At 41.4% G+C, this 19,835-nt stretch overlaps 1 protein-coding gene across 4 annotated transcripts in view; it reads right to left on the bottom strand.

The window, feature by feature from the left end:
* The window catches only part of LOC127608582 (cytoplasmic dynein 2 heavy chain 1), a 60,617-nt gene that overhangs the window by 24,600 nt on the left and 16,182 nt on the right, over window positions 1-19,835 (bottom strand). For 2 of the 4 annotated variants that reach the window (XM_052077733.1, XM_052077735.1), the window contains exons 36-72: window positions 18,160-18,342; window positions 17,588-17,770; window positions 17,170-17,393; window positions 16,895-17,010; window positions 15,271-15,470; window positions 14,959-15,090; window positions 14,703-14,835; window positions 14,409-14,616; window positions 14,165-14,294; window positions 13,736-13,891; window positions 13,202-13,461; window positions 12,632-12,878; window positions 12,075-12,226; window positions 11,806-11,950; window positions 11,564-11,666; window positions 11,253-11,417; window positions 10,908-11,032; window positions 10,403-10,651; window positions 10,191-10,299; window positions 9,991-10,104; window positions 9,427-9,569; window positions 9,225-9,294; window positions 8,875-9,035; window positions 8,599-8,736; window positions 7,899-8,012; window positions 7,649-7,809; window positions 7,294-7,417; window positions 7,079-7,200; window positions 6,228-6,314; window positions 4,936-5,062; window positions 3,830-3,971; window positions 3,017-3,126; window positions 2,746-2,766; window positions 2,470-2,568; window positions 1,934-2,057; window positions 587-750; window positions 336-455 (exon numbers count right to left, since the gene is read on the bottom strand). In XM_052077733.1, the coding sequence (XP_051933693.1) occupies window positions 336-455; window positions 587-750; window positions 1,934-2,057; window positions 2,470-2,568; window positions 2,746-2,766; window positions 3,017-3,126; window positions 3,830-3,971; window positions 4,936-5,062; window positions 6,228-6,314; window positions 7,079-7,200; window positions 7,294-7,417; window positions 7,649-7,809; window positions 7,899-8,012; window positions 8,599-8,736; window positions 8,875-9,035; window positions 9,225-9,294; window positions 9,427-9,569; window positions 9,991-10,104; window positions 10,191-10,299; window positions 10,403-10,651; window positions 10,908-11,032; window positions 11,253-11,417; window positions 11,564-11,666; window positions 11,806-11,950; window positions 12,075-12,226; window positions 12,632-12,878; window positions 13,202-13,461; window positions 13,736-13,891; window positions 14,165-14,294; window positions 14,409-14,616; window positions 14,703-14,835; window positions 14,959-15,090; window positions 15,271-15,470; window positions 16,895-17,010; window positions 17,170-17,393; window positions 17,588-17,770; window positions 18,160-18,342 (5,361 nt within the window). The remainder of the gene's footprint in view (window positions 1-335; window positions 456-586; window positions 751-1,933; window positions 2,058-2,469; window positions 2,569-2,745; window positions 2,767-3,016; window positions 3,127-3,829; window positions 3,972-4,935; window positions 5,063-6,227; window positions 6,315-7,078; window positions 7,201-7,293; window positions 7,418-7,648; window positions 7,810-7,898; window positions 8,013-8,598; window positions 8,737-8,874; window positions 9,036-9,224; window positions 9,295-9,426; window positions 9,570-9,990; window positions 10,105-10,190; window positions 10,300-10,402; window positions 10,652-10,907; window positions 11,033-11,252; window positions 11,418-11,563; window positions 11,667-11,805; window positions 11,951-12,074; window positions 12,227-12,631; window positions 12,879-13,201; window positions 13,462-13,735; window positions 13,892-14,164; window positions 14,295-14,408; window positions 14,617-14,702; window positions 14,836-14,958; window positions 15,091-15,270; window positions 15,471-16,894; window positions 17,011-17,169; window positions 17,394-17,587; window positions 17,771-18,159; window positions 18,343-19,835) is intronic. The other 2 variants (XM_052077734.1, XM_052077736.1) reach the window with 1 other exon arrangement.

The following is a 19,835-nucleotide window of genomic DNA, read 5'->3' as shown; positions in this document are numbered from 1 at the left end:
GTTTATGTGAAGCTAATTTTGACAACCTTTATCTGTTTTTCAGAGCATCTTCATATTCTCACGACGGCATTTGCAGGAAGGCAGTTAGCCTTTTGCTCCAGTACTAATTGCTGTTTTTTGATTAAAAAAAATTGCATTTTAAAATGGTATGACGAGAATATAAACTGGGCAGATATACTGAAAGTATTGACTGATTAATTGATTGATCTATTTGTGGACTTGAAGAGGACCCTGACCACCACTCACCGGGAATGAGACTGAGATTTCGCAACAAAAGTAACAAACAACACATTCTTGTACGACATGGCCAAGAAGCGTTACGTCTCTTGTCGTACCTCCAACAGTGACTCTTCTAATAGTGAAAGCTGTATCTTCTTGTCTTCCTCTTGTTGAAGCAGTCTTGTTTTTTCTGTCTCCAATTCAGGTTTCTCATGTTGTATGGTCAAGGCCAGAAGCTATTCACAAACAAACAAGCAAACACGTATTTGTGTTGTCATGACATTGTTCTGCTGAAGTGCTTAGATTGACAAAACTAGTGTAGGATTTATTGCTGACCAATGGAAAAAAAAATCAAGAAATAAATCACCTGTCCTTGCAGGCCTGCTCTTGTGGTGGTAAAGTTGACCTCCGTAACCACGGAAACAGCATCAGGGGGGATGAAAGGAGCAGGATTACGTGTTGCCAGGAAGAGTCGGAAGTCCTCATTGTAATCAATAACCTTGTCTCCAATCTGTACAACGTATCTTGGGCCTGTGTGCATGTGCATACAAATGTGCGTTGCCAGAAAAGAAAAAAATAACAAGGGATTGAGTTTTTCTCTTCGATGGTCTTACAAGTCACACTCAAATGTGACCTTTACTGCTCTTAGAATTTCGAATGCAGCAATGGCCTTTGTCATTCTGCTTTCCGCTTCGTTCTTTCCATTGTTAACACGCCCCTTATCTGCCCATTTCCGAAAATGAGTTTGAAGGAGGGACATTCAGAATTGTGCCCCACTTTGATATAACAGTGTGGCTGATTTGCATAAAAATTGCCCCAAACACTAAGTTTGGCCGTCCATGATTTAAGCAGGTAGGGTGAGCAAAGAGCAGCCATTTCAATCTCACCGACCCCATGGTAAAGATGACACACCTACCGTCCTCGTCGCACATGCAGGGACTGAGATTATGGATTGCTTTTGTTTGTGGGGGAACTACATGGAAGTTGCTTTGAGCGGAAGAGAGAAAGGGCAAAGGACATATTTTTCGAAAGAATATTTCGGACTTGATGAGCAAGAGAAAACGAGAAACTTTGTTCCCAACTTAGTAACTGTGTTGCGAAATTTTCGGAGTATTCAGATCCCTCTCTCAATTGTTTTGGGCTTCTGTATTGGTGTGTTTTTAAGACACTGTTCACCACCTCCGCATCCAGACTAGTGCATCCAGCACATGCCTTCTGCTGGCGCAATGCCTCTTCTGAGTGATTTTACAACTGCGTCAACCAAAGTGTGAGGAAGCAAGGTGAGAACTCAACAAAAAAAGCTGGGAGTTGAGATTTCTACCCACAACATCTGACTGCAAGGCAGAACTGCTAACTACATGCATCACTGGGCCACAGTCACCATTCCGACATGCTTGATCGGTTTTCCAATTAGCTTGAACATTCTGAATTGAATAACATAAACGGATGTCTGGATGTGAGATAAAATGTGAGTGCCGTAAAAAAAAAATAGACGTGGTAATTAGTCAAAGAGTAAAAAAAAAATCAAAAAGGCAAATTATGTCAAATGATCCAATGATTTCCATTGTAAATAATATTAATTCTGAATTTGTTCAATGCGGATTATTCTCAGGGCAATTCAGATGAATCGGAGAGAAGTCATGAAGCAAAATTATGTTGCATAACAACCCTAAAATCCTAATCAAATATGGTTTTGTGCATTTCACTACTGTACCTTGTGCGATGAGGTCTCTCCTCAATAGTGGATAGAGTACAGGTTCCACTCCATCCATTTCTTGAATGATGAGAGTTTTTCCAAATCTGACTGCCAGCTCCAGTGCTGTCATGAAGTTACTGTCCTTTATGAATATACAAATGTGTGACTATTATGAACATCGAAGACGTAGCAACATCATAGCAACGACTTGAGCGACAGCAAATAAACCCAGACTGTCACTCCACCTTCAGAAAATCATTTGCTGTCTGTTTTGTACTATTCCAGTCATGTACCATTTTGAACACTTTAGATTGGTCCGTAACTGGTCGGGATAACACCCATGCATGCGGACTGATCAATAGTACAGATTTGTGAAAATAAATTGTGAAATTTACCAAATTGTGACATAAGAGGATTCGGAGGGACTCCAGTGAGATTTTAATTTCGTACCGGTACTTCTTTGTCAGTGTTGGCCAAAACAGCGATCGTGATACATTTTCTAGAGTTCACTTAAAAGAGTGAATTACATCAGATGCCTTTATAGTCACACTTACCTGTTGGTTGATCACCTCAAGTCGGTTTTGTTTGAGATGTGTGCAGAGCCATTCTGTGGCTCGGGAGGAAGGATCAATGAGAAAAGGACATGCAACACTCTGAGAAAAAAAATAAAAAGAGTTTAGTCATTATATTTAGTCATCACTACGAAATGAGGTGTATGTGCACTCATAGGTGAACTTCAGTTCTGGGTCGAACTGTGTATTTATAGTGCGTGACATCACATGTGTATGGCATGAGCACAAACAATCTGGATCTACGGATCAACTCCTTACCCGTAACTTAAGTTCATTGATCTACAAGACAGAAATGGAGACAGAAAACACAAACACAGATGTAATATGTTCATATGGATATGACAACAGGCTCAATGCAGTCGTTTTGATACTTTGAACAAAGTGGTTGGAAATGAGTGATCAAATAAAGGCAAGACAACATAATCCCATAAAACCGTTTTCTGATAACCGCCGGATGTATTATGAGGACAGAGCTCAATAATATCAATGAGAAAATCAGGAAAGACAAACGTAAGAGAGAATTCCCAACCTGTAGAATGACAATGGCGTTCTCCATGGAGAGGTCATCAGACGGCAGCCCTTGACTCTTCCAGATCAACTGTTCACTCTCCAATGACAGGAATGACCTGAAGTCAAACTCTATTCCAACCAACATAAATGAAGACTGTGATGAGTTTTGGCCTGCCAAACACAGCTGAGTGTCATCTTTTCTTTGATGAATAAACATATTTTTTACGAAGCAAGAATTCATGACTGCTAATGTGCCGTAAGTGCTAATCAGGTGTGCCGCAGAAAATCACCGATATGCTCTATTGGTCCCAGAAATATAATTTCAGATCTCGGTATGTGCCTTTCTTTATGTTTTACTCATACATCAATTTTCTAGTCAACTAAACAGGCCCATGAGTAAGTAAACTTGAGAGTATATTTACAGCAGCTCATCATTATTTCTATGGATATAAACTTTATGTCACATTTTTTTGTTTGGTCATGTGTGCCATAAATAAAAGGCGTGCCTTGTTAATGAAGGTTGGGAAACACTGATAAGGAAAACATGGACAAAAGTTTAGAAACGTATTTGGTTCATCAGGAAGGGGCTATTCACACCCCATGCTATCAAACTTACGAGCATCCATTTTTGGTTCTTAATTGTTCCAACATTACTTGCCTCTGTGCACAAAAAAACACGTTTTCCTAAACAAATGGAAGCCTTTAAAGCTGGTCGAGACAGACCAATTCTTTTTTTTGTTTTCAGGATTTCGAGCTACAATGGTTCAGATGTCCAATTGCATTTCGTCCATTAAGTGTTTAAATGGTCTTTTATTGTCAAAAGCACAATTACTTTGCAGTCCAGATTCAGCCATCCAGGTTTCTAGACAATGTCTACGACGATCTTCAGGAGCCGCGGACAAATATGTGATGAAGGCTGCAGCAAGCATTGCCCTCACAGGGAGTGTATCTAACTCATTCTTTATCTCTGACATCTAATGGAGAAAAAGAGAACAAAAATGGAAGAAGTCAGAAAAAAAGGAGAGATAATGCATATCCATGACTAAGATAGCTGAGGTCAAAAATACAATTGGTCTTCTTTTCAGCACTACATTAGCATACAATTTAAATTTCTCGTGGTAATCTTAATACTGTGGCAAAAAGTTTCAGACTCAAGTTCTATTAATAGAATGCCACGGTCTTATTATGTGTGTCTGTGTAACTTTTTTTTTTTTACAAGACATACTTACTGATGGCCCTGAAGCATGCCACGGTAATTAAAAGTATTATGAAGCTCACCACGGCTGTCATATCACCTTAAAACATTGAAGGGCTGATGTGTGAACTTTTTGGTGAGTAATTATTGAAATAATTTGTATATTCAACTTTAAATAATGTAGACTTTAATTGAGATATATCCTAATCTGTTTCCTATCTGTTATTTATGAGTAGGCCTTTTTAGGACTTTACCCAGGAAGCAAAAATAGTACGCTGTGTAATATAAATGTGAGATGGGGGTGGTGTATCACAAGTTTTGTTTTTCCCACTCCTTTTTTGGCAGTACATATGGAACAATTGGTTTTTTTCTTGATCGGTTTTGTTAATTAATTTGTGGTACTATTTGGATTTTTTTTACTGAATGAGGTGTTTTGCACGAAAAGAAACAAATAAAATGAGATGACATTGCAGATGTCTGTGTCAGGTTTAAAGAAATGCAAGTGGACAGTGAAGTGTTTCTATGGAACAAATGGTAAGCAACGTTGAGAGTGTGAGGGAATGAATTTGTTTGTGTGTCAGAAGGATTGAGTGTTTTAATTAACACCCAGACAGATGCCGTTGAAAGAAGTTAAACAGCAAATAAAGGACCCCTCATCCCTTTGTCAACGGAAAGCCTTTTGTGCATTGATTTTACTATAAAATGGCTATAATAGCAATAGCAGTATCAATACTTCTCACAACCTGGGTGTTCCAACGCTTGTGTTCTCCGTCCAGTTGGGAAATCAGTTGTTGGGCAGCATTGATTGTGTCCTGAGCTTTTGTCACCTCAGCCTCCAGCTTAGCTGCTTCTGCAGTGTGACACTGAAACCTGCCAGAGAGAAAGAAAGACAAGGAACTGGTGAGTCTCTCTCTCTTTCTCTCTCTCTCTCTCTCTCTCTCTCTCTTTCTCTCTCTCTCTATATATATAAAATGACCAAAATATATTTTGGTCAGGCACTGTGTGCTAATGAGAAGATTAACAATTAAAAAACAGCTCAAGTACATGTTCTATTCATAATTATAATAGGACAATGATACTGAATGGTGTAACAAATCAACAGCCATATTTATTGTCCTTTTGGATGAGGCAAAGAAAAATAATTTTTTGAAAATATATTCTTTGCACTTATAGAAAAGCTCACAAAGGCAGCAAAAGAGGGAGATGATATGAAATATGTATGGGTGATATTGATCTTGTTGAGAAACACATTGTAAGGATGCAGGAATGCAAAAAAAGAGAGTCACCTTGATATATGCAGTACCTTGCTGACCTTTACTTGATTGTAATCACCATGGTCCAGTACGTTTTAAGAAAGGGGGAATATATTTGCCCTTCGGGCAGCCGTGACTGTTAATATCCTTGATGACCATAAAATGCAGTGGCAGTAAACAGACAGTAACAACAAATTGGTTCAAGGATGATAGGCTGACGTGTCAAATGGGCATCTTGCAACGTGATGAGTGGAACCTTGAGAAACATGCTAAGCAGCCAGTTGCTCGTGATGTCGTCAAAGTCAATTTCCCAAAGGTGAGCGTGTAAGATTTTATGTGGCATATTATAGTAACCGTGGTAGCTGGGTAACCTCCTGCAACTGCAATGTGATGACATTTTTAATGTAACACTGATTTAAAATGATCAAATCAAATCAAATGTAATCACTTGTCCCTGCAAGCAATATTGAGTCCTTGTGTTAGAGCTTTAGCATATGCTTAGCAACAGTCTACATTCTATTACATAGTACTTGTTTGTTTTTTTTTCATTTACAGTAATCTCATTTGTAGGTTCTTCCTTGGGTTTTTATGACATTGAGGTCAGAGTGGATATGTGTTTGGAACAGAAAATTGCCTTCCTAATAAAATGATCACCACAAAGACAGGACCATATAATTGGCCACACACACACACGCACGCACGCAGACACGAATGCAGCATAAACCTTAATTATGAAAAAAAACAAGTTTGAAACAATAGGAGAAATGAAAGGAGGTTCATACTTCTCTTTGAGTTCATTAACCTTGTCTCCAACAGAGTTGAGCAGGCCCTCAAGCTTATTCCTTCGACTTTCCGTTTTCCTCAGGTTGCTGGAAAGCACAATAAATAATGTGATCAACATCAAGCAAATCTGACCAGTAAAAATAAAATAAAATAAAAAGAAAGAAGGAAATGTGCCTCGGGTTGTTTTTTTTTTTAGTTGTAGTCCTTTGACATAGAGTAATTGAAAAACAATTCAATTATAAAAATATAAAAACAATATTACGTATTAACGATATTAACATTCATCAGTCATTCAGATCTAATTCATCGCTACCGCCACCGCTACCGTCTGACTGTGGATATAACTCAGAGGCTCCAAATGTGCATTGCTGAATGCTGATTGAATATACCACCATATGTTTTGCTCGCCTTTCGAAAATGTTTACCGGTACATAACCCAAGAAAATATTCCTCCACCTATGATTTTGTTGCGCTGTTGACTCACACAAAGCCAGCCATCAAAATTAATCTCGGTGTTGATACATCTCATTGCATGTGGTATACTGTATGTATCTGCTTGCATTTACTCCTCGAACACACAAAATCAGATGGGCAGCAATTTTGCATGCTTGACAGTCGCAATCCTGGTTGAGCCCCGTTAGTCGATCAGCTTCCACATCTGTTTACTCGTGCTTTCAAGTTTGCACCCAGTTCATCACATTCAAACCTGAAATAAATCAGGTTCAAAGTATACTGATTGGTTTACATAAAAAAGCTGCTATGTCTAACGTATAGCTTTAAACTATTGTATTGTAGGTAGGATGTGCAAGTTTGTGCGTGCGCACGTGCGTGTGTGTGTGTGTATGCTCACTCCATTAGTCCAGCCTGCTCTCGCTCGAGAGGCTCTATCCTCTGTAGTACAAGGGAATACTGAACATTGGCTTTAACCCAGGCAGCCAGAGGGGCAGCTGCTGCACTTGCACGTTTTGCATTCTGTCCACGACAACAGGACCACAAGTCACAAACAACAAGATCTGTGAATCAGTCAAAAACATACCGGTACTTGTATATTAGGGGCAAACCGACCTTGGGGTCGAAGGAAGCCTTATTCCTGTAAAGTAGCTCTTCCACACTCTGGCGAATCTCCGGGGTGATGTTCCTGGCCTCAAATGTAACTATGTCCTCCCTCACGCCGCGCTTTGCTAGGAAACTAAGGATAGGATGGGGAGATACAAGAAAAAAAACAAAACCAAAAAAAAACAGATGGAGAAAACATCACAATAGACAAATTACAACAACCTTATTTGTAGACAAGTTTGCAATATCTTTTGCAAAACCATTGACTTAGTCCGAAAAGTTTAACCTGTCATTTTATTTCTATCGTCTCCTCTGCGTGTATCCTTACAGCTTTTCCTCATGCCTCTATTCTACCTTATCTCACCTCTTCATGCTGACCCAGGAGGTATCGAAGGTGCCCATCAGTCTTAGGACCCCCTCCAGGATGTCCCTGATGACATCAGGTGGCATGCGGAGAGAGCGGATCTCAGACAGAGCTTCAGGCTTGATGTTTCCTACTGCTTGCTTTGCCTCATCCACCAAAGGCTTTAAGAAAAAAACAAAGTAAATGTGTGACAATGTGCCCAAGCTATATGGGGGAGGGAAGCTCTTGACAAATCAATCTGTCAACCTACCTTTACTTCCTTCAATTCATCCTCAATGTTGCCTTTCCGCTCTTCTATTTTGGACACTTCTTGAGCCATTCTTGCTTGAATCTTTTCCATCTCTGCCTTCTGGTCACTTGCATTCTGGAGGGCCAACAATTATGAGCTGGTGTTTTTAGTGGTTAATTAAAAAGGAATGGCTCAGTGGTAGAGTGGTCGTTTCCCAACCCAGAGGTTGGTGGTTCGATCCCTGGCCACTGCGACCATGTCCAAGTGTCCTTGAGCAAGATATTGAACCCCAAGTTCTTCCTCGTGCTGTGTCACTAGTAGGTGAATGAATTAACAGTGTGAAGCGCTTTGAGTGCCCAACATAGAAAAGCCCTATACAAGTGACAGCCCATTTACCACATGGTATTTTGGAAAAGAAACGCAAAGCACTTCAGTCGAAAAGCATCAAGTGTCGAGGGATTACCGCATTCAGAATAATGAATATCTACAGAGAGAATAGAACAGATGGAATGAAACAAACAACAGTGCATTTTTGCTCAGTGAATATGGTCTTCACAGCTGGGAATAGGTAACACTGCTGGGACTTGAAATGCAGAGGAGGAGAGGTGCAGTGAGTCATCAAGGACACTGAATGGCGTTTCAACAAGACACTCATCATGCCTGCCATTGAGTGTACAATTTGGAAACGACAATACAAATCCAATCAAATGATACACTGTACCTGCATGGATGTGGTGATTTCCTGCAAGGCAGAATCGGCCTCCTGTTGTTTTGTCCTCAGCAGCACACTTTGCTCTGCAGCCCGCCTCTTCAACTCATCAACCAGTGCCTTGGCTTCATTAAGCTTAGACACACCGGCCTGCAAGCGCAAGTCAAGTCAGTTCTGCTTTTCATATTAAGAACTAGTCCGGTTAAATAGTAGTGGGAGGTGAAAAAAAGCAACAAGACACTGTGACTGTATTTGTAAACAACTTTGGAGCTTCATTGCATGTATTACCTGCAGATGCTGTTGTCTGGTTGTGAGCTGCATCTTCTTCCTGCTATAAATTGCATTGTAAAGGTGTAGAAAGGCCATATACTGGCTGGGTGTTGCACCATGTTCTTGACATGACTCATGGACCATGAGGAACAGACGCCTCACATCTTCCTGTCCAGGTTCTGAGCACACATTATAACATTATAACGTAACAATAGAGGAAACATGTTTTTGTAATTTGATCATTGTTTCCGAAGAAAGTTAGTTATTTTTTTTGTCAATGGAGTCAAAGTGATTCCTTGAGTGTCTCAAGATTTGTTGCTATGTAAGATAGAACTAAAAGAAATATTATTCTTCAAGAGTATTCGTACCTTTCTGTGCCTTCTTTTCACTCTCCTTCTTATCTTTACCGTTTGCCTTTGCAAGTAACAGCTCAGGTATCTGACAAAACACAATTTTATGCAAAACCGTGCACACTCCGCATACTAATAATTGCTTCTCAAAAAAACACACACTCAATGTTAAATTCAACAGGTTGAGAAACATTCATAAAAAAATAAATCATCATCTGACCTTCTTCATGCTGCTTTCAGACCATCCTTCCATCCACTGGACAGAACACTTGCGGTAAAAAGCCGGATTGCTCTCACAGCTGATGGTGAAGTTGGGGTTTGAACAGTCCATGATTAGAACGATGTGAAGATTCTGCTGGATTCCTGAGGGTGATTTGACACAGAAAGAAGGGTTTAATATTACCATAAAAGCCTTTCCTCACAAAATTGAGATCACGAGTGACACGTGGTAGAGTGTGTGTTTCTTGATGCTCATAATATTGTCCCTCTGAATATAATTGTCTGGCAGACTTGAATAATGAGCTATCGGGAGGCTTTTTAGTGGTTTGACTTTAACAGTAAGCTATTAAATAAATTCCCTGGCTACAGCTTCAACCTTAGTGACCCTGCAACACTTCAACGGTACATTGCTCGATAAGAGAGAAGAAGAGATGGAAACAGATACAGAACAATGATGGAGCAAAACCGCAAGATAGTCTGAACAAGTAGAAAGAAAAGATGACCAGATATACCACACAGGGAGATCAAAAGAATGCAACATGGCAGATAAATGCGGCATACTAACTGAAGGAGAAGTAGTTGTATAGGGGTCCAGTAAATCCATCCTGGGAAGCTGAATCTTTGAGAGAAGAGAGAAGAGGCTCCAGCTCTTCTGGGGTGTACAGTCCAGGAACCTCACCTTAAAACACATTCGACACACATTGTAAACTGAAATTCTCAAATGTGTCCAAGTTAGACCACTCCTTCTAAAATGAAAACATGTACCAGATGAGAGCAGGCTGTTGACCATCTCCAAGAAAGCAGAGTGGACAAACTGATAGTCCTCCAACAGGAAAACAACCTGCTGCCCTTCTAGTCCAGCCAACTGCATCACCTGTGCACGTATTAATGCGTGAAGCACAAAGAGTGTACACACATTTTACGCTATGTGCTACAAGAACTAGAATGACCAAATCTTAAATGAAACCAACACTTGCCGTCTTGAGATCATTCTTAAAATGCTTCAGGGAATAACCACGAGAGATCTTTGGTGTAAACAGGAAGTATCCATGCATGTGTGAGACCAGGAATGTGGCTGTGTGCCGCCCGACCCCACTCCGACCCGCCAGGAGGAGAGAGCCACCGGGCCGGCTCAGCACTCGATCGAGCCTGGACACAAAGTCGCACACTTCCCAGAAAAGGAGGAGATCCAGCTCTCTGTTATCACGGCTGTACAGCACTAGTCCCTAGAGAAAACAAACATGGGGAAAACCACTACTCAGTAAAAGGTAGCTCCAATCAATCAATCAACCAACCAACCAACCAACCAACCAACCAATCAAATGTGACAGCTTAGACAGTAAGTGAAATGTTTTGAAATAAAAAAAATGTGAGGGAAGGAGTACAAAGGTGATTTCAATTCACACAAAGCAGAAAGCTGTTGTAAAAGTTATGGCGTCTACTTTGAAATCAAAGTAAACAATTCAACATATTGTTGTGTACCTTCTGAATGACTTGCTTGAGGTCAGAAGACTGCAGACGTCCCAGTTGTTTACCATGAGGAGGCAGAGACTGGCCTGGAGTCATTACAACCCCCTCAGAGACTCCCCACGTTACGTAAAAGCCATCTGCACATGGGGAGAAAAAAAAACTGGCAGTAGTCAAATGTGTGCGCATCCAACTTACAGGTTGAATAATTTTGTGAAAATAACATGAATGTATGTGTATACGCGTATAATGGCGTATAAGCATCAGAATGGACACGTTTTCCTTCTCTTTAATCCATCATGTGTTTGTTTTGTGTAGGTAAAGAATGAAGAAGGAGGACGACAGAAGGAGATTTCCTACCAGTCATGTTTTCAAGAGCATCAGAGCTCCAGTCCCCGCGGATGATGGAGGAGAGGATGTTATCAAAGGTAGAGAGATCTTTGGAAGAAACTAGCCGGTCTCTGAAAAGCCTTTTTGCCTCGTGTGCGACCACCACCAGCACGCTGTCGGTCACATCTGATTGAGCTTTTAAAAAAATAATAATAAATAATCGACTACAAATCATTCGTAATCTGTTTCACTTGATTTTACTATAGGTATTCTATCAAATGAGAAAAAGTTGCAAAAAGAGGTACGGGGGAAAAAAAAACCTTGCTTAAGTATGCGGTTACCTGCTGTGAGGTCGTATCGTAACAAGCTAAGGACCCATTCTGTCAGGATACGTGGGGTGAAAACGTAATGACTATGGTCATCCACTGTAAACTTGGCTTTCACCTGTCAGGAACCAAACAAAAGGAATGTTGAAAACATGTAATTGAGTTTGTACTCATGAAAGATCATGCTTTCATTAATTCAGGAAATAGTTTGGCCACCACTATAAATGTTGACGTAAATGTCGAGTCCAATTCAGTACCTGTTCATAGAGCTGCACCAGCGAACCAGCCAGCTGGTGTGTTTTCCCTGTGCTGGCCCAGGATGCTTGGCTACCCAGGCTGTGTTGGAGAATTGGCTGCAGGTACGCCGAGCAGATAGTCTGCAGCTGCTCTCGGTCTGGATAGCTGAGGCACCAAAACAGATGAGAAAAACGGTTATAGCACAATTTATGCTGAAAAGGTTGATGGGGGGGGGGGGGCGGGGGGGGGAAATAATAATAAAGACGGTGCAATTACCAACTGCACTTACTCAATGGTGCAGATGCGAACTATCGATGAAAAGCGGGAATTTAGTACATGGGTCCCAACAGCACTACCTGTTGACATTGAGGCCACCACCTGAACGTTTTCCAGGCTAACCCACTCCAGATTTTCATCATAGAACCCTTTATATGTCAACACCTAGAAAAGGAAGAGTGGCATAAATAGAGCTAGGAAACAAATTTGCAGGAAATTCTGAGGGATGGTTAATGACATTGTATCGTGCAAAACAATTCTTGCAAAGTTCATATGCATGCATGCACACAATAAAGAATCTGTTAGTGTGTCTTTAAATAACTTATCAAAGAATGTTTTCTTTCCGGGGGGATTTTAAAACTTTAAGAAAAGTAATAATTCCTGTTTGCTGATGTGTGTTCAGAGCATCTGCCTTCTAAATAAGTTAGTTACCACCCTTCAAACCGTGTCATTTAAACAAACTGCTTAAAGGGCAGTTTGTGACAGATTACTAATTTGGAGCGAGAACATTTTGAATCGTTATTTCATGCTTTCTATTCAGGTGTAGTTATTGTCGCCAACAATTTTTACCTGTTGCAGGAAGGCTGTGAGGTTGCTTGTCCCCCATTTGTCAGGTTTGGGTAGGTTGATGTCTTTTAGGTAAAGAATCAAGTTCTCACAGTCCTTAGGTCTGAAGACTCGACCAGTGTTGGAACTGAGCAATAGGCAGGTCTGATTCAGCTTTTGGAGGACGTGGCGAGATGAGGTCTGGGCGCTACAGTGGACCACCGCCACTTGGGTGGAGCGTAGCCGGGAAAAGGCAAAGCGCAGGAGCATTCTAGATGTTAAGAAAACAATTTGATTGACAGTGTCACTGTATGATGAAAAGTGTGCTCATTGCAGCAGCAATGCATGAATTAAATGAATTGTATTCAATATACTCTATTAATGTAGCTATACGAGCACGGAACATATTAGAAACTACCGCTCAGTGCACACCACTGCAAAATGGTCACAATATATGTACCGGTATGTCTTTGTGTCCTTCAAAGCACGTTTCATTTCATTTTTCCGAAAGCAGCATTTTTTCATACTAATGGAATGAAAACATGTATCTAATGAAGAGTTAGATCAGTGGATGTGTCGTAAGTGTGTAGTTACCCCTTCCCGCAGCCCTCTGGCCCTACCACCATGAAGGGTTGCCTGTGTTGAGCAGTAAGCCAGGGAGAGAAGCAATGAAGGGCCCTCTGCATATCTGGTGTCTCAATAACAGGCAGTGAATTTGAATTAGAAAGCTGCTCCAGCTTGAGACTGTCAGGCCGCTGCAACATATAAGCTGCAAGATGGCCGCTGTCAGGGTCATAGTAGGTATCAAGTGGCTTTCTGATATTTGGAGGGGTTTCACTGGCCCAGTTCAGCAACTAAAAAAAATATGTATGGCAGAAGATATGATTAATCATTTTCAAATGTCAACAGTGTGCCTTATAGCGGTGTCTAAGAATCACATACGATAAATAGATAATGGAGATGCTTATTCATGGCTTGAATGTTGTTTAAATTAGCAAAGTACCAAATTCGTTTTTTAAATAAATCAATAATTGTTTTATTACTAGTAGTTTTAATACGACTCAAAATAAGTGTGAATATTAATTTATTTCATAATATCCCAACCCGACAAAAAACACGATTGCTCACCTCTTTGGCAAACTCTTGTCTTGTTTTGAGATTGAGGTTTCCTCCGAAGCCTCTGAGAAGACCAATGATGAACTGACCACGCACGTTCACAGCATTGAGATGTGACAGGCCATTGAGCACTGTGCCCACCAGATTGGTCTCCACCACAAAGTCATTCTGAGGGAGGAAAAAAAAGAGTAAAGAACGGTTTATTTAACCCATTAGTTTACACATGTGGAATGTGCTCGGTTGGATTGAGCTTTACATGCACCACAAGAATGGCAAGGTCACATAACTGATATCGTCCTAATTTTAATGTTAATATCATCAACGTTCATATTTCGATAATGATACAAGAACATGATATCCCTTCGAAAGTCAATATATTACAAAGGTGTCTCCAACAAAATATCAGGTGAATATTTACTGTAGAAGGATGGCAAAAATGACCTGTTTGAGGACCCAATCGAGAGCTCGTTGGAAGAAATCCCCGAGCCAGTTCTCTAAATTAGAGCAACACTGCTCGGGTTGATTCCACAACCACGATTTCACCAAGGCGCCCACATCAACGTCCTCATCACTAAAGAATTAAGGGGAATTTTGGAAGAGGGAAAATAACCAAATAAACGGCAAATCAATGGGGAAACGTCAAATTGAGTTCGCTTCATGACACGCATTGTTTAACAACACTGACCTGAGAAAAATCATGCCCATGCGAGATATTGTTGCAGGGGAGGCACAGCTCAGGTCATGAGTCTCAAACAGGAAGTTGACATTGGGTCCGAATTGAATGCGTTCTCCACTTGGCATTGTTAAAAGACGATTATCATCGAGCACAGAGTTCAAACTCTCAATCCACTCTGGATCAATGTCACCATCGCATACAATCCAGGAGCTTACATCTGGGGAAACAAGACAACATGAAAAGGTTATATGACTAAACTTAAAACAAAAACAAATGCAGTGCACAACCAATCAATCTTCTCACCCTGGGATTCTTTAACCACATTTCTGGCGCTATGTGTCAGGACGCCATCAGCCCACTCTCTGGTGTCCATGTCAATATGTCCCAGAAGTTGCTGTTTTGGCATTGCCTTAGGGTTCATTGTGTACAGCTTTACCTACGACATAATAAAAAAAACATACGGACAGGTGTCAATGTTTCACCTAGAACACGTTAAGCCAATAATGAGCTGGTTAGGGTTAGGGTTTAAAAGTGGGAAAGAAGAGTATTCATCATTCACCACTTTGCCTGTCTTATTGAGGGCAGCCCGAAGCATCCTCCACAGAGTAGACTTGCCCGCTCCACTTGGCCCTACGATCACAACACCCATGCGCTGTCTCAGCTGCTCATTCAGTTCCAAGACCTTTTTGAGCTACGCACACATAAGACACACACAAAATTGTATCAAGGTATAATGGTCCATCCATTTTAATACATTCACACGTGTACAGTACTTAAACTTGTCCATTTGTCATCCAGTCCAGGTGATTGTCTGTAGCAGTTCTAACAAGAGTGTGAACCAGTGTGTTCGCAAGCACAGACACACACAGACCTGAGTGGGTATGGGCTCCAGTCGAGTCTCTTTGTACACCTGTTCCAGAGCCTCAGTAAGGATCAGGTCTTCAACATCAATGAAACTGACCCCGGAGAAAACATCTCTGAGCAAAGCGTCAAATCGCAAGCTATCGGCAAACGTCAATTTGGACATGGTGTTAAGTCGCAAGGCCTGGACCACCAGATTGCTTTCTTGAACTGTAGAAGAATGGAAACAAAAGAAAAACATAATCACTTGAAGTAAATTAGGGAAAAAATTCCTGCAAAACAGCACGGCAAAATTGGAACAGCACAAAAAACAAATCACCACATCGTTTGAAAATGTCTTGTTTTGAGTGTGGCATGTTTTCAGAGATTTCAAGGACTTCAATGACATGCATTTCCCACCCAAGTGTCTTTTATTGAGAGCACAGTGTTATCCTGACTGGACTACACACTGAGACAAACACCAGAGAGGCCTGGGACCCACTGAGGGGCATATGCAGTGTATGTGTGTGTGTGTGTGTGTGCGTGTGTATTAAGTAGATAAAGGGTGGATGGTGGACCACTAGGAATTGGGGTTTGAGAGGGAGGGAAAGCCAGAGAAGAGCAAGCGAGCGGCGAGAGACAGAGAGAGAGAGAATGGAAGTGACACAGATAAAAAGTTAGAAACAGTATACCGTAGCAAAGCAAGGACAAATTACAGCCAGAGGTTATCAAAAAGCTGGAGCAAATTCAAAGCATACATGGTGAAGTGTTATTTAGCTGTTATGATGCATGCAAACGGAATAAAATACCAAGAGGAGTGACGTTAGCCCTGAGTGTAAACGCTTTGAAATACAAGTTCATTTTTTTTATTTATTCCTGTATTTATTTATTTATTTATTTGTTCTGTTGTAAAGTTAAACCAAATACTAAGGAACAAAATGTTGTAAAACGATCAAATGCTCTGCCTGCGATTCATATTTGTGTTTTCTTAAGCATTAAGGTATTATATTTATTATTCATTCATTCATCTCCCGAGCCGCTTGATCCTCACTAGGGTCGCGGGGGGTGCTGGAGCCTATCCCAGCTGTCTTCGGGCAGTAGGCGGGGGACACCCTGAATCGGTTGCCAGCCAATCGCAGGGCACACAGAAACGAACAACCATTCGCACCCACACTCACACCTAGGGACAATTTAGAGTGTTCAATCAGCCTGCCACGCATGTTTTTGGAATGTGGGAGGAAACCGGAGCACCCGGAGAAAACCCACGCAGGCCCGGGGAGAACATGCAAACTCCACAGAGGGAGGCCGGAGCTGGAATCGAACCCGGTACCTCTGCACTGTGAAGCCGACGTGCTAACCACTGGACTACCGGGCCGCCTATATTTATTATATACAGTATTATTCATTCTATTGTTTTAATTGGGTGAATAATCAGTTGTTGGAATTGTTTTTGCTTTCAAATATCTAAATCGCCAGCAGGCTCAAAAAATAAAAATATTGTATTCGTCAGGCCCGAGTGTTTTTAACTGCTGTTAATATTGATGTTTTTGCTGTAATAAATATGGATTGAGGCCACCAGATAGTTGGCCCTGCTAGACAAAGTACAGACATTTTGCAATGCTTCAAATGTTGAAAGAATTCTTAAAGGGTCTCACTTTTGTCCTTGTCATGACTCTTCCTCTGTTGCTGCAGCAAACTACCACAGGCCTTCAGCACTGTTTTCAAAGCACGCAAACCCCAGTCGTAGTGTTGTTGCGGGGTCAACAGCTCCCTAGACGCCAAAAGAAAAGAAACTTTAACCATTCTCAGCTGACTGCAAGGCTGGTCCAAGTGTGAAAAGAACTTTTTCACAGAATCAACAGACTGCAATAGAAGTCATTGCCGTTAAAACACCCACCTACCCCCACAGCACATCTGAATGCAAGTTTACCTGGCCAGGTTAAAGATTGCAACCAGTTTGCGACCCAGTATTTCTCCATTTTTGAAGCCCTCGGAGTACAAAATTACTTCAGCAATCAGCTCATTGTCAGGCCGGCTCATGGCCACGGGCCTGAACAGCTGCTTTAGATTGTCTGGGAGTTTCTGTCGCCCTCCATAACCTTTCCCTGCTGGGTTCAATGTGATGAACACTCCAGAGTTTGGGTCTAATTCAACCTGGGAGGGAGAGTAATCAATAAATTGATAAATATGTACATAACATTACATGCATAACATAAATGCATACATAAGTACGCATGTACATTCCTTGTACATACTGAATTAAAGAAGAGAATGGTCTAAGAACAGAATTAGCTTGGCATCCGTACTTGCAAAACGAAATGGGATTGTATCGGTTTGTATTCACTGACCTCCCTCCCCATCAGTTCGCATGTGTGTTTGTGATGTTTAAGGGAGTCTTGAATGGCTTGAATCTGCATAGAAACTGCAGATAGCACTGCCTCCTCCAAACGATTGAACTCGTCAAAGCAGCCCCATGCGCCACACTTCACCAAGCCCACAAAAATGCGGCCCATTGATTTCACATCAATACCCTGGGTAAAAAGAAAACATGGGAAAACAGACTTTCATGTATTCTCTCTTTTGAAGTCACATATTTGGAATTGTTCACACCATGTGCTGACAAACAAAGAAGAATGTAATCTCTTTGTCTCTACACAATGTCTTCTTCTTCTCCTTTCGGCTTTTCACATTACAAATACAGTCTCTAAACAAAATGTACCAATCCTTAAAGATATCCAATGTGATAATATTTAGATATCAACAGGGTTTGAAAACTGCGTTCGTAAATTAATCACATCTTTCAGATACGTAATATAAACCCTGTGATTAATAAATGCTATATTATCGCAAATGGGAGATTTTGGTGCGTGTGATGAGTGATTATGGATCATTTCTCCACACATTAAGACCACCTTTTTACCTCATCACAATTGAACACCAGCACTTGGCGTCCAAACAGCCCACCCAGGGCTTTGACCGATTCAGTCTTGCCTGTTCCAGCCGGCCCATAGGGATTCCCCCCAAGCCCCATCTTCATGGCCTGAGTCAGAGTCAGGTAGCATTTATCAGTCAGCGGAGTGTGGACCAGCTTTGCCGCATTCCCCTGCAAGACAACACAGACAGAGAGAGAGAGAGACAGAGAGAGAGAGAGACAGAGAGAGAGAGAGAGAGAGACAGAGAGAGACAGAGAGAGAGAGAGAGAGAGAGAGAGAGAGCGAGAGAGAGAGAGAGAGAGAGAGAGCGAGAGAGAGAGAGAGAGAGAGAGAGAGAGAGAGAGAGAGAGAGAGAGAGAGAGAGAGAGAGAGAGAGAGAAAATGGGGAGGTAATTGAGAGAAAAAGAGAAGATCACCAGGAAAGCCATAAGATGTGAAGAAGGGAAAGCAGGTGGGTGATTAAGCAACGCCTGAAAACAATTTAGTGACCAGAAAAACAAAATGACAGACGCTTTTGGTGTCTTTTCAAATGAGCTCAATGTGCATTCACTTTTACCCATTCTTAAAGAAACAGCTCCCCCAAATGGTAGCATATTTCTTAGACAGTAAGAAATCAGCATGCCGAAGTTCCCCAAATGATGGTGCCTATATGATTTCAAAAACAACCCCCCCCCCAATGGTTGTTGTAAACTGGTATGAATTTGTGCTTCCTTAGTTAAGAGTTAGTTGTTCGTTCTTGCATTAGTTGTGAAAGCGCTATATAAATCAGCATGTATTGTATTGTATTGTATTGTATAGTAACTTTTAGGCTTGATCCTTTGTTTACATGTCAGCTTTTGTTGCCTTTTGTTTTTGACCCATTTTCTGACCTTTTTGTCAAATGAATATTGTAAATAACAGTTTTGTACCTTTTTGCCTTTGGCCTAATTTTTGCTATTTTAAACCGGTTACCGGGCGGCCCGGTAGTCCAGTGGTTAGCACGTGGGCTTCACAGTGCAGAGGTACCGGGTTCGATTCCAGCTCCGGCCTCCCTGTGTGGAGTTTGCATGTTCTCCCCGGGCCTGCGTGGGTTTTCTCCGGGTGCTCCGGTTTCCTCCCACATTCCAAAAATATGCATGGCAGGCTGATTGAACACTCTAAATTGTCCCTAGGTGTGAGTGTGAGCGTGGTTGGTTGTTCGTCTATGTGTGCCCTGCGATTGGCTGGCAACCGATTCAGGGTGTCCCCCGCCTACTGCCCGGAGACGGCTGGGATGGGCTCCAGCACCCCCCGCGACCCTAGTGAGGATCAAGCGGTACGGAAGATGAATGAATGAATGAATGAATGAATGAATGAAACCGGTTACCTTGTTACGTCCCATGACGGGTGCCTAACAAAAGACTACTGTACACTCTTCCTAGTGGCATGAGATGAGTCATTTATCCAGCTGGAATGCTATTTATAGACAAATATAGTGACCGATAAATGACTTTCACACACAGACTATTGTGAATTGAATGTTCAGCAGGAAATGTATCTTCCCATTTAGATTCTGACCTCAAATGGTAATTATGCTCTTTTTAAACAAGTCCAATTTTCCTCTATTTTTTGGACAGTGATTAATGTTGACACACGTAATTGGAATCGAGTGTGTGCTAACGTTATGGAAAGGATCTTTGCAGAT

This window comes from Hippocampus zosterae, chromosome 10 (genome assembly GCF_025434085.1).
Source record: "Hippocampus zosterae strain Florida chromosome 10, ASM2543408v3, whole genome shotgun sequence".
Taxonomy (NCBI): Eukaryota; Metazoa; Chordata; class Actinopteri; order Syngnathiformes; family Syngnathidae; genus Hippocampus; species Hippocampus zosterae.
Note: the sequence above shows the minus strand (reverse complement) of the source record. Positions and strands in the feature narration are given on the sequence as shown.